Source organism: Lampetra fluviatilis, chromosome 18, assembly GCF_964198595.1.
Source record: "Lampetra fluviatilis chromosome 18, kcLamFluv1.1, whole genome shotgun sequence".
NCBI lineage: Eukaryota > Metazoa > Chordata > Hyperoartia > Petromyzontiformes > Petromyzontidae > Lampetra > Lampetra fluviatilis.
This window is the reverse complement of record NC_136292.1, coordinates 10,925,762-10,940,475: the sequence shown is the minus strand read 5'-3', so window position 1 is coordinate 10,940,475 and position 14,714 is coordinate 10,925,762. Positions and strand designations below refer to the sequence as shown.

At 47.9% G+C, this 14,714-nt stretch overlaps 1 protein-coding gene across 3 annotated transcripts in view; it reads left to right on the top strand.

Annotated features, from left to right (window-relative positions):
• Positions 1-285: 285 nt before the first annotated feature.
• Positions 286-14,714, top strand: part of LOC144937226 (BTB/POZ domain-containing protein KCTD3-like) — a 32,100-nt gene continuing 17,671 nt past the window's right edge. For 2 of the 3 annotated variants that reach the window (XM_078864601.1, XM_078864599.1), the window contains exons 1-9: positions 286-468; positions 2,509-2,624; positions 3,810-3,863; positions 5,654-5,699; positions 7,435-7,508; positions 8,588-8,646; positions 11,172-11,252; positions 12,921-13,097; positions 13,474-13,567. In XM_078864601.1, coding sequence (XP_078720727.1) covers positions 2,566-2,624; positions 3,810-3,863; positions 5,654-5,699; positions 7,435-7,508; positions 8,588-8,646; positions 11,172-11,252; positions 12,921-13,097; positions 13,474-13,567 — 644 coding nt within the window. In that variant the 5' untranslated portion in view covers positions 286-468; positions 2,509-2,565. Of the gene's footprint in view, positions 503-2,508; positions 2,625-3,809; positions 3,864-5,653; positions 5,700-7,434; positions 7,509-8,587; positions 8,647-11,171; positions 11,253-12,920; positions 13,098-13,473; positions 13,568-14,714 lie in introns of all 3 variants that reach the window. The other variant, XM_078864600.1, reaches the window with a different exon arrangement.

Below are 14,714 nucleotides of genomic sequence, written 5' to 3'. Positions count from 1 at the left end.
TATCCTCAGATACACGAACTCGTTATTGAATTCTAGTTTTGAAGCTTTCGTGACTGCAAGGATTCATACTCTTAGGTTTTTTTCGGTAAAGTCACGTAGGATAAAATAAATAATAAAAATAAAAGAAATTATAGAAATAATAATAGAAATAAAATTATTGAAACAAAAAAAGAAACGATTCTGGAATGCCGATTACTAGATTCTCTGCGATGGATCGATTCTCAGGTTCGTTGTGGATCATTCCACTAAATCGCTCGGATCGATTCCCTCCCCCCCACAGCCCCCCCCTCCCCGCACACGGACGCGATGTGAGTGAACGAGACGCGGTGGGGTGGCTACGGGACGTGGTGGTGGTGGCTGCCTCGCTTGTTTCACAGCGAAGCCTCCTCATCGCCGCTGCCGGGATCCCCGAGGGGTTCGCCGCCGACGAGGGGACGGGGGTCCCCGTCGCTCGAGGGATCGGGGAGGGTGAGACGCGGCAGGCGATCGCAGAGGAGTCCAGGTTCAGTAGGCCTCAAGTCGGGCCCCCCGCTCTTGCCTGAGCGGCCTTGCCCGAGATCTCTTGCCGCCCGCCCACCCTCTTTTGCCCACGTAACCTGTCACATTATAAGCAGCACGGGGGATGTTGGCCACAGGCTTAGTCATATGTCAAAGATTAAACGACGCTGCGGGAACAGTAAGACGCCACACAAATGCGTTGCTGCATCGGTCTATAACAGTCGTGCACACATTCGATCACACTGGATTATAAGACGCATCCCAACTTTTTGTGGTAATCCCACCGGGGTGGGAGGTGAGTGAAGTAGATTGCGTCTTATAATCCAGGGATTACGGCCAATCTCGTGGAGATGTCCAGATAGCACGGGGAGAGCGCGGGGGGGGGGGGAGGTCGGAGGGCCGAGCCGGCAACGTTGATGACCGGTTTGAGACCCGGTTAGCGAGTGGCGTTGAACGGGGGATATCTCAAGCGTAGAAAGTCGATGGGCTCACCACCGGTAACTACTGTAAACAAAAAAAGCCATTGCATTTTAACTTCGGTTCATGATCGAAAACGTATTGTTAAACCTCGCAATAGTTTGGTTACGTCTGTGACGTTAAGACATTGTTGGGTTAATTTCGGTCCTGCACTCAATTTGGCTAAATTCGGGTCGGGGTGAAATGCCACTGTTTGGCTGCCATGCAGCAAACTCAATGTGTGACGGCATGTTTTGGAAAGTGCGGTCTTTAGGTGCGTGAATACAAGAGGCACATTGATGGGATCTCCGCTGTGACTACTCACATTCGATGTAGAAGGACGGAAAGGTCGCCTATTATATATTGTTACTTTTTAAGGCCACTGTTTTTGACGTATGTACTGTATTGAGTTTTTTTTTGTTAAGTTTGCTTGTGCACCACAGCCAACACAGCATCACAAAGTAATTTTATCTCCGCAGCAGCCTATAACACCTGTTTTGTACATGGTGGTCACCTATCCAAGCATTATCCAGGCCCACTCCTGCAATAGCTTCTGAGATATGATGAGTATAGGTGCATTCTGGTTGAGTTGTTCATTGCCTTGAATGACAATACAATACAAAACAGTCCTTACTGTAATAGATGTATATTACACAATATTAGTAATTAATTTAATGACAATTACTGTATATTTTACACACTTTCTTATGTCCACATTTATCTCCTTGAAAGTAAAGTGGTAATTCCACTTCTGGCTCAAAGCTAACAGTGAAGATAAGCACCACTCCTGTTTGAGCAAATACAGACTTTTGAGTTTAACTTTTAAATGTTTAAAATAATCGTTTGCCATATACTGGACTGGTCTTTGCCATAGGAATGTGTATGTACCATCACTATCTCAGAGGTGTAAGCAGGAGATGAGCATCTGAGAGTTATTCCTCTGCCTCGTGTTGCATTACAAAATATTAATTTTACATGTAGGCTTTCACGACCAGTATTATGATTCGTATTTGAGTTTTTGGGTTGGGTAGTGGGAAACATTTTTTGTTGTAAATCCTCCACCACCCGACAGCCAAAAAAAAGTGTCACCTGAACAGATGTGCTACATGTATTCCTGCTTCAGCACACCGATGTGCTGAAACACTACTGGTCTTGCAGGGATCACACGTATCAGCTTTTGGGAGTTAAAACAACCTCCTGTAATATTTTATGAAGACACTCAACACATTAATCAATAACGCTGCCTTACAATGAAAACATATGGAGGTATTGGCGGTACACTGGTGGAGCATAACACACCGGTCCTCATAAAATCGTCTAAAATCTAAATTTGAGCTGACAATCGTCTTCCGACTGCTTCGACATCATGAAAACTGATTTTGATGCACCCCGCAAGATATTTTTACTGGGATTTTTTATACCATGCACCAGTGTATTACCAATGGGTTAATATAGAGTATAGTCGGTGACTCAGGCAATATCCCTTTTTCATAGTACAGGGTAATAATTTTGATGATGGCAAGTGATGCTGTAACAATCTCCAATTGCCCACAGGATTGCGGTGCTTGCCTCGAGACTCGTTGAGCCACACTAAAGCAAGTGACTCCAGCCATGGCGGCTGCTGCTCCCGGGTCAGGAGACATCATTCAGCTCAATGTGGGGGGCACCAGGTGGGTGGTGGGCGCTGTGCTGGAGGGTACATGTGCTGGCCAGGTCGTACCTTCAGTGACCTTCGGATTTTGTGAGATAAAGGCGACCTTGTGGGCAGGGGTAGTGGTGTTTCACTGCGTCAGAGGGGATGTGCATGTGCACGTAACAGCCCTTTTGTCAATCTACTGCTAGCCGAGGGCCTTCCCACACCGCACGTGTTGGAGCGGGAAAATTATTATACTTCACCATGCTGATCAATGCAATGTGGTGAATACACTCACTTAAGATGGACACTTCTGAAGATGTCTTAAGGTACAGCTGAATTCTTTCTGGTATTTATAAGCATGGGCATCTTGCTATGATAAAATAATAAATTAAATAATAGCATACGACGTTTCGATTGCAACACAAGCAATCATCATCAGGTATAAATGAAATAGCAACAAAAAATCTAACCAGAAAACTATAGACAGACATATAAGCAGACAGATATCACCAAGATACATAGAGAGAGTAACACAGGCACAGAGAGGGAGATCGTCTCTGTGGCGTGGCCTTAAATAGACAGAGGGGGGCGGAGGCAGAGAGAGGGAGGGGTTAGAGAAAAAAATAACATGTCAATGAGTACGAAGAACGCGTAGTAAAGTACGCAGGCTTGAACATTAGGAGAGAGGGAGAAAGAACACACTAAATTAAATAACCTGATGATGATTGCTTGTGTTGCAATCGAAACGTCGTATGCTATTATTTAATTTATTATTTTATCTTTATACGTGACTTTACCGAAATAACCAAAGAATAAAATCTTGCTATGGTTTACAGATGGACAGTAAGGCACCCACACAATCACAAAATATATTCGCAACGAGAACGACAAAACTTGTAAAATTAACTGCATTCATGCAGCTCTTCCATATTCAGCCCCCTCGACTCTGGCTACAGTCTTTATAGTGCACAGTGTATTATGGAATAAAATAAAACACGGTACGTCCTCGCTTAACGCGTGTTCACACAATGCATTTTCTCTCGAACGAGGTTCTTCCATTTGGAACACTTTTCACACAACGCGGGACACACAGCATTATAATGCGGATTCTGAGCGGTTGACTACTTGCAATGGTCATAACACCCTGATAGACAATGATGTTGATGACAGGTGCATGTTGAAACAATTGTGTTGCTCACCATCTGTTCTTATTTTGCAGGTTCAGCACTTCCAGACAGACGCTCACCTGGGTCCCTGACTCCTTCTTCTCCAGGTGCCGACTCCTGGATGAGGCCTTGTGGCTGCATGATTTCTATACAGTTATTACATTGTGCACTTTCACATACGCTTCTGCGGCCGTCTGGAATGCTCTTCCTTCTGATATTAGGAAGCCACTTGAGCTATGCACTATTAAATCTAGATTGAAAACTTATTTCCTGAGAACTGCTTTTTTGTGTGTTTAGTTTATTGTCCTTCCCCCGCACCTCTAATTAGCACGGTTCGCTACATAAAGTGTGAAAGAAGTTTAACATGAATACTTACATATGGATGTAACCATTCACCCCTCCCACGATGTAATGAATTCTCACGATTCTTGCTTAGGATTGCATCACATGTAAATATTTTTATGTTAACCTATTGCATAATTAATATTTGGAATCTACAGTGATGTGAATCCATAGCATTCATGGTAGTATGATAGTTTTTTAAAATATAAAACTAGCGGGAAGTACCCGGCGTTGCCCGGGCCAAAAAAATATTTCAAAATAACTCTTAAAAATCTAACAGCAGTGCATACCGACTGTGGTGGTACCTGCTATCACTACAGTAGTACATTCTGACTCTATAGCAGTATTTATCGACTCTATAGCACAAAGTACTCACCTGACAGTGGCGTGATGAGGCCTAGTCCCGTGCAGAGCCTCCAGCCTCGCCTAGATTGTCCAGCCGGCCGAGGTGGCACCTTGGCAGGCTGGGCTGCTACCCCTGACGCCCCCCCCAGCCACGATCTCCCCGGCCGCTCTGCAGTAATACCTACGGCCTATAGTGGTAGCATCTACCGACTGTATAGTAGTAACTGCACGCATCGGGGTGGGGGGGACATCACACAGTGAAGAAATTACCTCAGCGTTTAGTGTATTTTTATAGTAGTTTTAACATGAAAGAAAATGTCCCCCTCACTTGCACCGAAGACATATGACTTGGCATGGGCCGTCCCCCCTACCAAAGGCGTGTGAGTTGGTATGGTCATGCACGCGTCATAAATAAATAAATAGAAAGCACACAAAAATCGCACTAAATCGCTAATTAAACTAATTAAAAGTTGACAGATGTGAAAAAGGAATAGCGCTAGCTCACGGCAGGGCTTATGGCGTGCTACATGGCTATTTTTATTTAGTGTAAACGCCACGGTTGGAGAGTTAAATCCTTGGCAAGCGCGCGAACACACAAACACAAACAAACCCACACAAACCCCGCCACAAAACCACGGACAAATTTTGACTTTCATATATATCGAAGATAAATGTAATATATAATTCTGTAACTGAACATTAACCAAAAGTAATGATTACATGGATTATTCAATCCATAAATCATGACCATAACCAATTAAAATTCTGGATCCATCCAATTTTATACCCTGGTTCGTTTATCTGGGACAGGAGAAATTACTGGGAGGTCTATTAATCTGCATTATCTATTGACGTGCGATACTTGGCTCAAAATACCAGCACTAGTAGTATGTACTGTGGTAGCACTGCTTTCCCTTCCCCGTGTTATAGAGCCGTTACTTCTGGCGTCATTGAGGCTTTCCCCTCGTTCTCATTGTGCTGCTGCTACACTTACACAAGTCCTCTCATTCTCATTGTGGTCATTCCGCCCTGCGGTGTCTTTTCACGAGGACGATGTCTAAAGTAAAACCTCAAAGTCGTTGCAAAGTAGCACCGTGCTTGCTGTGTCACGACGATGATGGTGGCAGTGATATTGGTTGTGGTGACAGGACATGGTCTTGTTTGACTTTCTGTGTTCTCACCCCCCCACCCCCGACAATTGCCCTTACAGCCTTCTAAGTGGAAGAATCTCAACGCTGAGGGATGAAACCGGAGCTGTAAGTGTTCACACCCCGTCGTCCTCCATCGTGAAATATTAACAACGGTCAGGAAGTCCACGGCCTGGCGGGGAGCCGTCCCTGCCCCCCATACACCTCTTCCTATCTCCCCCCCCCATCTCCTCTCCCCGCTGTCCCCTCCCTCTCCCATAATTTCGTCATTTTAGGCAACATGTTTTCCACTTATGCAAATTGGTGTGCACTCGAGGTCACTGTTTAATCCTCTTCTGGAAGACAGGTTCACACAATTACATGTTTTCATTATCTTATTATCACCTGAATGTGAAATTGCAGTTGTTGCTCTGCGTCTACATCAGCAGCCATGCGAAAGAAGAAGACTATCTCATTGAGAAGTAGTTTGTTCACAAACTGGTATTTTTTGCACAATCCAGAAGTCATAAGTTGTCAATTCACGTCCAGTTTACCTGTCTGTCTCATGTGTCATTTATACCGAGCAAAGAGTGGGCCATTGCAGAATATATATAGATAGGTGTTTTTATCTCGGAAGCCTTGCCAAGTCTCATTTACCAAGACTTTTCGTGATACAATAGCCCTACTTCCTCAAAATCAACTTTAAAAGGTGTGGCTTCTTTCCTTCTAGCAGATCTGGCAACTGGTACGGTTAAGAGGACCAGTCTCTTGGAGTCTGTTCGGTTACTCCAACATCCGTGTGGGACTTGGACCAAGTTGGTGTTTGAGGGCGCTCTGCCACATGGTGGCTTCAGTAGAGGCAGTTGTATTCTCCAGGTTAAATATGGAACCCATTCATTCGTTCCTGCTTTCTCGGTGGAGCCTGTGTGCCAGAGACCCTGACCTCTACATTTCTCTTTGCCCCTGCCATATTTTTTGGGCAGGATAGGGTGGTGCATAGGTTACTCCTCGATCCTAGCTTCCTTCCAAAGGTTGCGTCAACATTCTGGAGGGAGCATAGCTTCACGTCCTGAGCATCTTCCCTGTGCCATTCCATTCTAATAGGTAGAGGGTGCTACATGCCCTGTAACTTTCTTGTGCCCTTCGTTTTTACTGGGGTGCTCTTGGCAGAGATCTGCAAGTTGTAACAGCCATTTTTGTGTTTTTTTGAGAATGGGCGCAAGGAGCTCACAGCCTAGCTTCTCGGCTGAAAGACTACAATGCGGGGAGTGTTATAAGCTCTCGGGGTATGGCCACACAGCACAAAGTGTCCAAGCAGGGCAACAGCGGATTCATGCGTAACCGTGCTGGGGACACCTATATGCATTCATGAGATCATGTAAGCTGGAGAATAAAGATAAAAAAAAAATGATCAAACTTATTCACAAAAAATTAACCCGTCAAAACACAGTTTTTCACTATAAATCCTTTATATGCGTGGCATCGGTTTTATTTTATTATTCATTTCTGTTTTTCTTGAGTAAGAGTATCATTTTTATCACATTGGTATTTTAAATTAAATATGAAATTGTATTTTTCCTAAAAAGTGGAAAATTTAGGAAAAAATTTTTCACGAAAATAAATTGTCACGCACAACGAGTCTGTGTGCAAAATGTCAGCTCGATTGGATCACGGGAAGTGGGTTAAAAAACGACCGAAAGATTTGCACGGTCGTAAGCGCGCAAGCAAGCAAGCAAGTGAACTTAATATAAAGGATTTAAAAATGGAACGGTCACATTGAAATGGCAGTACTTGAAAAAAACAGGAAAATTATGGGCTGGAGAAGCTGACCTCACTGCGTTGTGTTCCGTCTCCTCGTGCCCAGATCTTCATTGATCGAGACCCCATGGCTTTTGTGCCAATCCTCAACTTCCTGCGCACCAAGGAGCTGGACCTGAGGTGAGTTGAACACTTTCAGTTGACATCGAGCGAGAGCATTTAACCCGTTTCCCGTTCCGAGATGTCTGCAAGCAACAGGGTGGGTGTCCCGTTTACCGCTGAATTGCTGAACGCGCAAAGCGAGTTTAGCATTGTTTTTAAAGACAATGTACTCATCACAGAGAACTGTAGCGACACGACAGCACTCGATGATAGCTGGCGCCAAACTGTGCCACACGCCCTCCCGCATGGCTTTAGGGTAGCCTCGATACCGATAAAGTAACTTTAATTTAGTGTTTTTTCCTTTCCGATGACGTACGTACGTATGTGTACGTCATTGGCACGGAATCGTAAGAAAAATTGAGGATGTACACGTACGTCGTCAGAATGTGAAAGGGTTAAGATGACGGGACGGCTCGGAAGGCTCATAATGGCCGTGTTCGAGCAACGAGCTGGCACACTTGAGAATCTGGGTTCCAATCCAGATTTCAGCCGGATACGATTAAACCGAGTTCTAAAGTGTAATGGGTTCACGTGACTCGTGCGACCGCTAGGTTCAGGGGTCAACTTAGCCTGTTTTCGTCTGGGCTCGAGAAATATCGTATCTTGGAATTTCTACCACTGAGGAGCACCGATAGAGGTGGTTGGGTGTCAGACATCAGGTGAGCATCAGACATCACAATAATTATTTCTATGGGAGGAATTCGACAAGCTCTAAAGCTATTTTTCATAGATGTACAGTAGGGGCAGGTCAAAACGTTACAACACACAATACAAAAACACGATAGCTTGAATAAAGTAAAACAAGAGACTCACTAATTACTTTTTTAAACCTGCCAGACGATACCCGCGTTTGAAGCATAGCACCTTTGGAATAACATTGTGCTGTAAGAATTGCGTAAATATACAAAATGCACTCATGATTATCATACAAAGTATTTTATTGAGCATTGGCACGCCATTGCTTTAAATCTGACCTCACATGACAGGTCTTTTCCAAAATAACTCTCGTAAATTCCGGTGAGAGGGAGATCATTCATACCCGTTTGTCACACCAACCAACCGCTTTGCCCACGGATGTGTTGTTTGTCGTCCTGCAGGGGCGTTGGCATCAGCGTTTTGAGGCACGAGGCAGAATTTTACGGCATCACCCCACTGGGTAAGACCCCGTGTGTAACCCGTCATTGCATTCATTGTTTGCGTCCCGGTCTCTCGTGTCTATGAATGTGTCTCTGTGTGGGGAGCGGTAGTGTAGTGGTTAGCGCATCGCAGTACGAACCTGCCAACTCCACTTCAATTCTCGATCGCGACCAATAACAGTGGCGAATATTCGAACCTCTCTTAGATCGGCTGGGCCTTCAATGAGTACCTGGTGCGGTGGATAAACATCACCACTGAGGGAGACAAAGACGGCTGGGCATGTTTCTTACCACACCACCACCTCGTGTGCACTGCCAGCCTTCATCGGTGTTCGCTTACAACAATTTCCACAACCGTCTATTAAAGGCTATACAGGGGATATTTTGTCTGTATCTCTGTACTTCCATGTCTTGTGTGTTTGTCTCTATGTCTCTGTTCGTTCAACTCTCAACCGTTGATCTACCCTGACGTGGGCTCGAGATTAGTCATTCTTCGCCCTACCCTGGCTTTGATGCTGGACATGTGATGGTTTACCACAGTTGCCCTCCCTCCACTATTTGACAAATTGTCACCATTTGTAGCCATTGTTTGTCTGAATAAAATTTTTTGTCTATTGTTTGTGCCATCCCGGCGGCTCTGTCCATCTCTTTTTTTCCCCCATTGTATTGTCGTCTGTGTGTTTATTATTCTGTCTGTCCCTATTTGTCCAACCTACCCTGGTTGTTCTGTCTGTGTCATCTGCTGTCTATTCTTTGTTCTGTCTCTCTCGTTTCCACCGTCTCTTTCTAGTGTGTCTCATTTGTTCAAACCATAAACCGAAACATAACATTTTAAAAAATTCGTGTAAAATTAAAATTACGTATACTTCTTTTGCAACGCATGATAGTGACTACGACAGTCATATACTGGTGATCAATTTGGTACACGCCTACTTAAGTTAAAACTTTTGGTTCCACGGATGATCCCGTTTATCCAGTTGCCCGGCTATTTTAGAAGAGAGATCCGTGGTGCGTGAGCACGGCAACAACAAAACAAGGACAAAAACATCAATATTGACACTTCCACTTTTGGTCGAATGAATAAATGTTCAGAATAATAATCAGAATATTTATTTACCCTGGAGAAATCCGAGGGGCTATAAAGCTCTTTTTTGCACAGATGTCCAGTAGTTGGCGAGTGTGGTGCCAATGCGCACGCCTGTAGCCCAGAGACTTGAGGCAAAGGTTTCTTGGTTGTCCAGGGCATTCAGAAACTGCGGGTTTGGCTTCTCGAGTGCAGTCTGTCTGGGTGATGTATCTCAAGCGGAAGGACGCCAGCGTGCCTGTTAACCATAAGTCATGAAGTTGGTGACATTCCGTCTGCTCGCTTGCATTGCTCTTCCATATCCACTGAGCTCTGAGAATCTGAGGGGGGGTTTAGCTGGCTAGGCCGTTTGTGCTGGCAAGGTTGCGCCATGCATTTGTGGGGAACGGTGGGGCAATGGATATAGCGCAATGCGCTATGAACGCTTTCCACCCGAGTTCAATTCCGGCCATGGCTACCGCAGGTGGTGAGAAAAATCTGAACAGGTTCTGGACCTCCCGTAGATTGGCTCAGCCATAAATGAGTACCAAGTTGCAGTGTGTAAACCATAGCAATGGGGAGATTATGTATGTGTCGCGACATCGTTGGATGTCACTATATGAAGTTGGCCTGGGAGAGACACGGCGCGCGATGCATTGGCGTCGCAGACACCACTGAAGGTGGATGCAGTAGCGGCCCTAGCGGGGCTCAGGGAGCGCTGCCTGACAGCTATGGATGGCTGTACGCAGCACGGGGTGTCAGCCCATACAGGATAGAGTGTGGCGGGTGCCAGCCTCGGAACGGGGTTCCAAGGGGCCATGGCACTCTGGTTGCCACCGGAGGACACGTGACCGGAGGTGTCCACCCCGGGACCCACCACGTGTCCAGTTGGAGATCCTCCTCGAGGAATCCAGAAGGGGAGCGTGGCCAGGGGCGGGGCGAGCCCCGCCACGGCAATATAAGCCGGGTCCCGGAGTGGGACTGGGGTTGGTTGTTATGGGATCCTCAAGAAGACGTCGTCCACGCTCCACGCTCTACAACACGGGGACTCGGACCCGAGCTAGTGTCGAGTCCGCTATAGCTACAGTGATCAGCGTAGAGAGCCTGGTGGTCCACCACCACCACAGCGTGTTATCTGGTAAAGGGGCAGTTACCCCTTTGTGTTAGCGTGCCAATGTTAAATACACGTGTTGCCTCCAGTAGAAGCCTGAGTCTCTGTTCGTACCCACTACATATGTATGTTGAACTTCTTTCACACTGTACGTAGCCAACCGTGCTAATTGGAGTTGCGTGGAAAAGACAACAAACTAAACACAAAAAGCAATGGCAGCCGTGCGTGGTGCTGGCCACCACCCCCTCACCTCCCCCTCCTTGTGCGACGTATCGACTTAATAGGCGCTCGCTAACGGCGCTTGCCCCGGCAGTCCTGTATGGGCAACACGGCGGATGTTTGTGAGTTGCTGTGGTGTGATGCCTGTACAGTGCGGAGGCTGCAGCTGTGCGAGGAGCTGGAGAGGTCATCCTGTGGGAACGTCCTCTTCCACGGCTACCTCCCCACGCCCGGTGAGCGCGCAGGGTGCTCCACACGCTCACCCAGCACGCTCACCCAGCATGCTCACCCAGCACGCTCACCCAGCACGCTCACCCGGCACCCTCACCCGGCACGCTCACCCGGCACGCTCACCCGGCACGCTCACCCAGCACGCTCACCCGGCACGCTCACCCGGCACGCTCACCCGGCACGCTCACCCGGCACGCTCACCCGGCACCCTCACCCGGCACGCTCACCCGGCACGCTCACCCGGCACGCTCACCCGGCACGCTCACCCGGCACGCTCACCCGGCACCCTCACCCGGCACCCTCACCCGGCACGCTCACCCGGCACGCTCACCCGGCACGCTCACCCGGCACGCTCACCCGGCACGCTCACCCGGCACGCTCACCCGGCACGCTCAACCGGCACGCTCACCCGACACGCTCACCCGGCACGCTCACCCGGCACGCTCACCCGGCACGCTCACCCGGCACCCTCACCCGGCACGCTCACCCGGCACGCTCACCCGGCACGCTCACCCAGTACGCTCACCCGACGCACTCACCTGACACACTCACCGAGCACGTTCACCCAACATGCTCACCTAGCACACGCACGTGACTCCCGCAGCACGCTCACCTAACACGTTCACCTGACGCATTCACCCAGCACGCTCGCCTGACATGCCCCACACACCGGCTTGCGCTCCCAGCAGGTCTCCTGTATGGTTTTCCCTCTTCCAGTGTAATATTTTGATCTTCTGTCATGGATTATTTTCTTCTTGAATGCTCTTTCCTTTCAATTTTACGTGCACACGTACAGAACTTTTGTCAATTCACTGCTGGATTAGGGTTTCCCCCATGCCGTGCGGGTCGTGAGGATGGTTTGACCACACTTCACCGAGCCGGTCAGTGCGGGTGACTGTGGGTTTCCCGCGCCTCTGATCACTCTCTCTCTCCAAGAGTGAGTGAAAATTGCACACGTTACAAGTTCACAATTAAATTCAAATTAAATTAAAATGACGGTCACACTCACTACGCTGACAGTATCACAGTGACAGTGGTAAGGATGCCGGTAACAGCAGCAACCCAGGGGGAGGGTGATGATGATGATTGTGATAATGAACAAAAATATTTTTTATTTTACCAGGTAAGGCCCACTGAGCTATATCACTCTTTTAGAGAAGTGACCTGGTTCACAAATGATAGCTCAACGAAGTGGCCTATCATGTGGAAATTTATAGCAGCCAAAAACTCTAAACTCATGTTGATTCTAAATGTGGAGGGAAAAACCGGGGGATCCGGAGAAAAATCCACACAACCACGGGGAGAACACGCAAACTCCAAATATACAGCAGCACGCGTCAGGGTCGGGATCGAACCCACGATCTCCTGCATATCAGGCGAGGTAGTTAACATTTCCTAGCCACCGTGATGATGATGAGAGAGAGACACGCAAACTCCAAATATACAGCAGGCGTCAGGGTCGGGATCGAACCCACGATCTCCTGCATACCAGGCGAGGTAGTTAACATCTCCTAGCCACCGTGATGATGATGAGAGAGAGACAAGCAAACGCCAAATATACAGCAGGCGTCAGGGTCGGGATCGAACCTACGATCTCCTGCATACCAGGTGGCGGGAGTTAACATCTCCTGGCCACCGCGCTCATAATTTCCTTCCCCCGCCTTGCGCAGTCTTCCCCAGTCACTGCGCGAGCAGCCTGTCGCGGGAGACGTCCATGCCTGCGCTGGGGATGCCGGCACCCACCAGAACCTGGGATCACTGCTCCACCCGGGCGCCGCCCGCAGGCGCGGTGGCCCAGCGGACGTCGCCCCCTGGCGCCGCGGGCATGGACGCGTGCGAGGCGGCCGGTGAGACGATGAGCCCGGAGCGGTCACGTGGGTCGCCGCGACATGGCGATACCGTGATGCTGTCGTACGATATATAGATCCATGATAATCACGTCGCCCGCTTTTCAAAAATATCTTTGCAGTTGTCATCTTAACTCATAGGTTTTCGCAGCCAGTGCTACGATTCCTAATAGATTTTTATTTAGTTTTGGGGGAGTGTAATGACTTGGCCAGATTTACATCGTCGGTGGAGGGTCTCGGTCATGGCAACGCGCATCTGTAGCGCAGCGGGGGGGGGGGGGACCGCTAGGTTTAAACTGAAGACTTGACTAAGACCGGCGTGCATCGTGCGTCCCCCCTGTCTCCACCCCCCCCCCCTCGTGCATCGTGCAAACAGTGAGCTCGCTGCTGGATCCACGCAGGGTCCTCATTGTGTGCGGCCACCACAACTGGATCGCGGTGGCGTACGCACATGCCGTTGTCTGCTACAGGTGGGTCCACGGAACGCAATGTCAATATTTTTGTTTAAAAAAAAAACAAAAACGGAAAATCAGACCGAGAGCAACTCTGAAATGTCCGGTAGTGCCTTTCTCGTCGCGTGGTGCAACGTCAAATGCCTTTTCAGGTCACGCTTGAAGTGGCGGAGCTGCCATATTTGTAAGTGCAGTCACCGGGCATACGCGTGGATGCACGCGTGCTTGCACAGTCAATGATTTGATTACAATGATTTGCGGATACGCAGCGATCCCAGTGCCTGGGTTGCGAACCGATGTTCTAATTGCTTCATCAAACAGAAATAGGTTGCGTTCTGTTTGTAGAAATATAGTAACGATTAGGGTTATATTTATTTGGCCGAGGCTGCCCCAGAAGGCCTGGGATTGATGACGCGAGTTGCTTGGAGAGGGCCCGGTATGAGGCATCTCGCAAGAACTGCATCTAATGGTGAATTATGAAATTGAGGAAGGCTAGAAACGAACAAACATTCCGATTGTGCTGTCGGCATCATGTTATGATCCCAACCCTGACGCCTGTGTCTCTTCCATGGTCGCGTGGATTTTTCTCCTGGTCCTGCGATTTTTCCCTCCACATTTAGAATTAACATGCGTTTAGAGTATTTGGCTGCTATAAATTTGCACGTGATAAGCCACTTCGTTGGACTATCATTTGTGATAGCGAGGTCGTCACTACTGAAAAAGAGCCGTATATCTTCTTGGTTCTTTCGGTAAAGTCACGTAGAAGGGAAGTAATAAAATAATAAAAATAAAACATAATAAAACAATTCTCACGACGTTTCGGCTACAACGCAAGCAGCCGTCTTCAGGTGAAGAATGAGACACTGCCAAGCTAGGAGCTTATATATAAGCTGAGTTGGAGGTGGAAGAAGAAGAGAGCCTTAACAAAAGAATGTGCATATAAAGAGGAATTTAGCATATTCATGGAAAATGCGTAGGAGGTGGGCGGGGGGGGTTTCAAAGTCATATTATGCCCATGTATTATGCAGGATCAGCAGCACCAAAGGGAGGGGGGGGTAGCATTAACCCCCCCCTCCCTTTGGTGCTGCTGATCCTGCATAATGCATGGGCATAATATGACTTTGAAACCCCCCCCGCCCACCTCCTACGCATTTTCCATGAATAT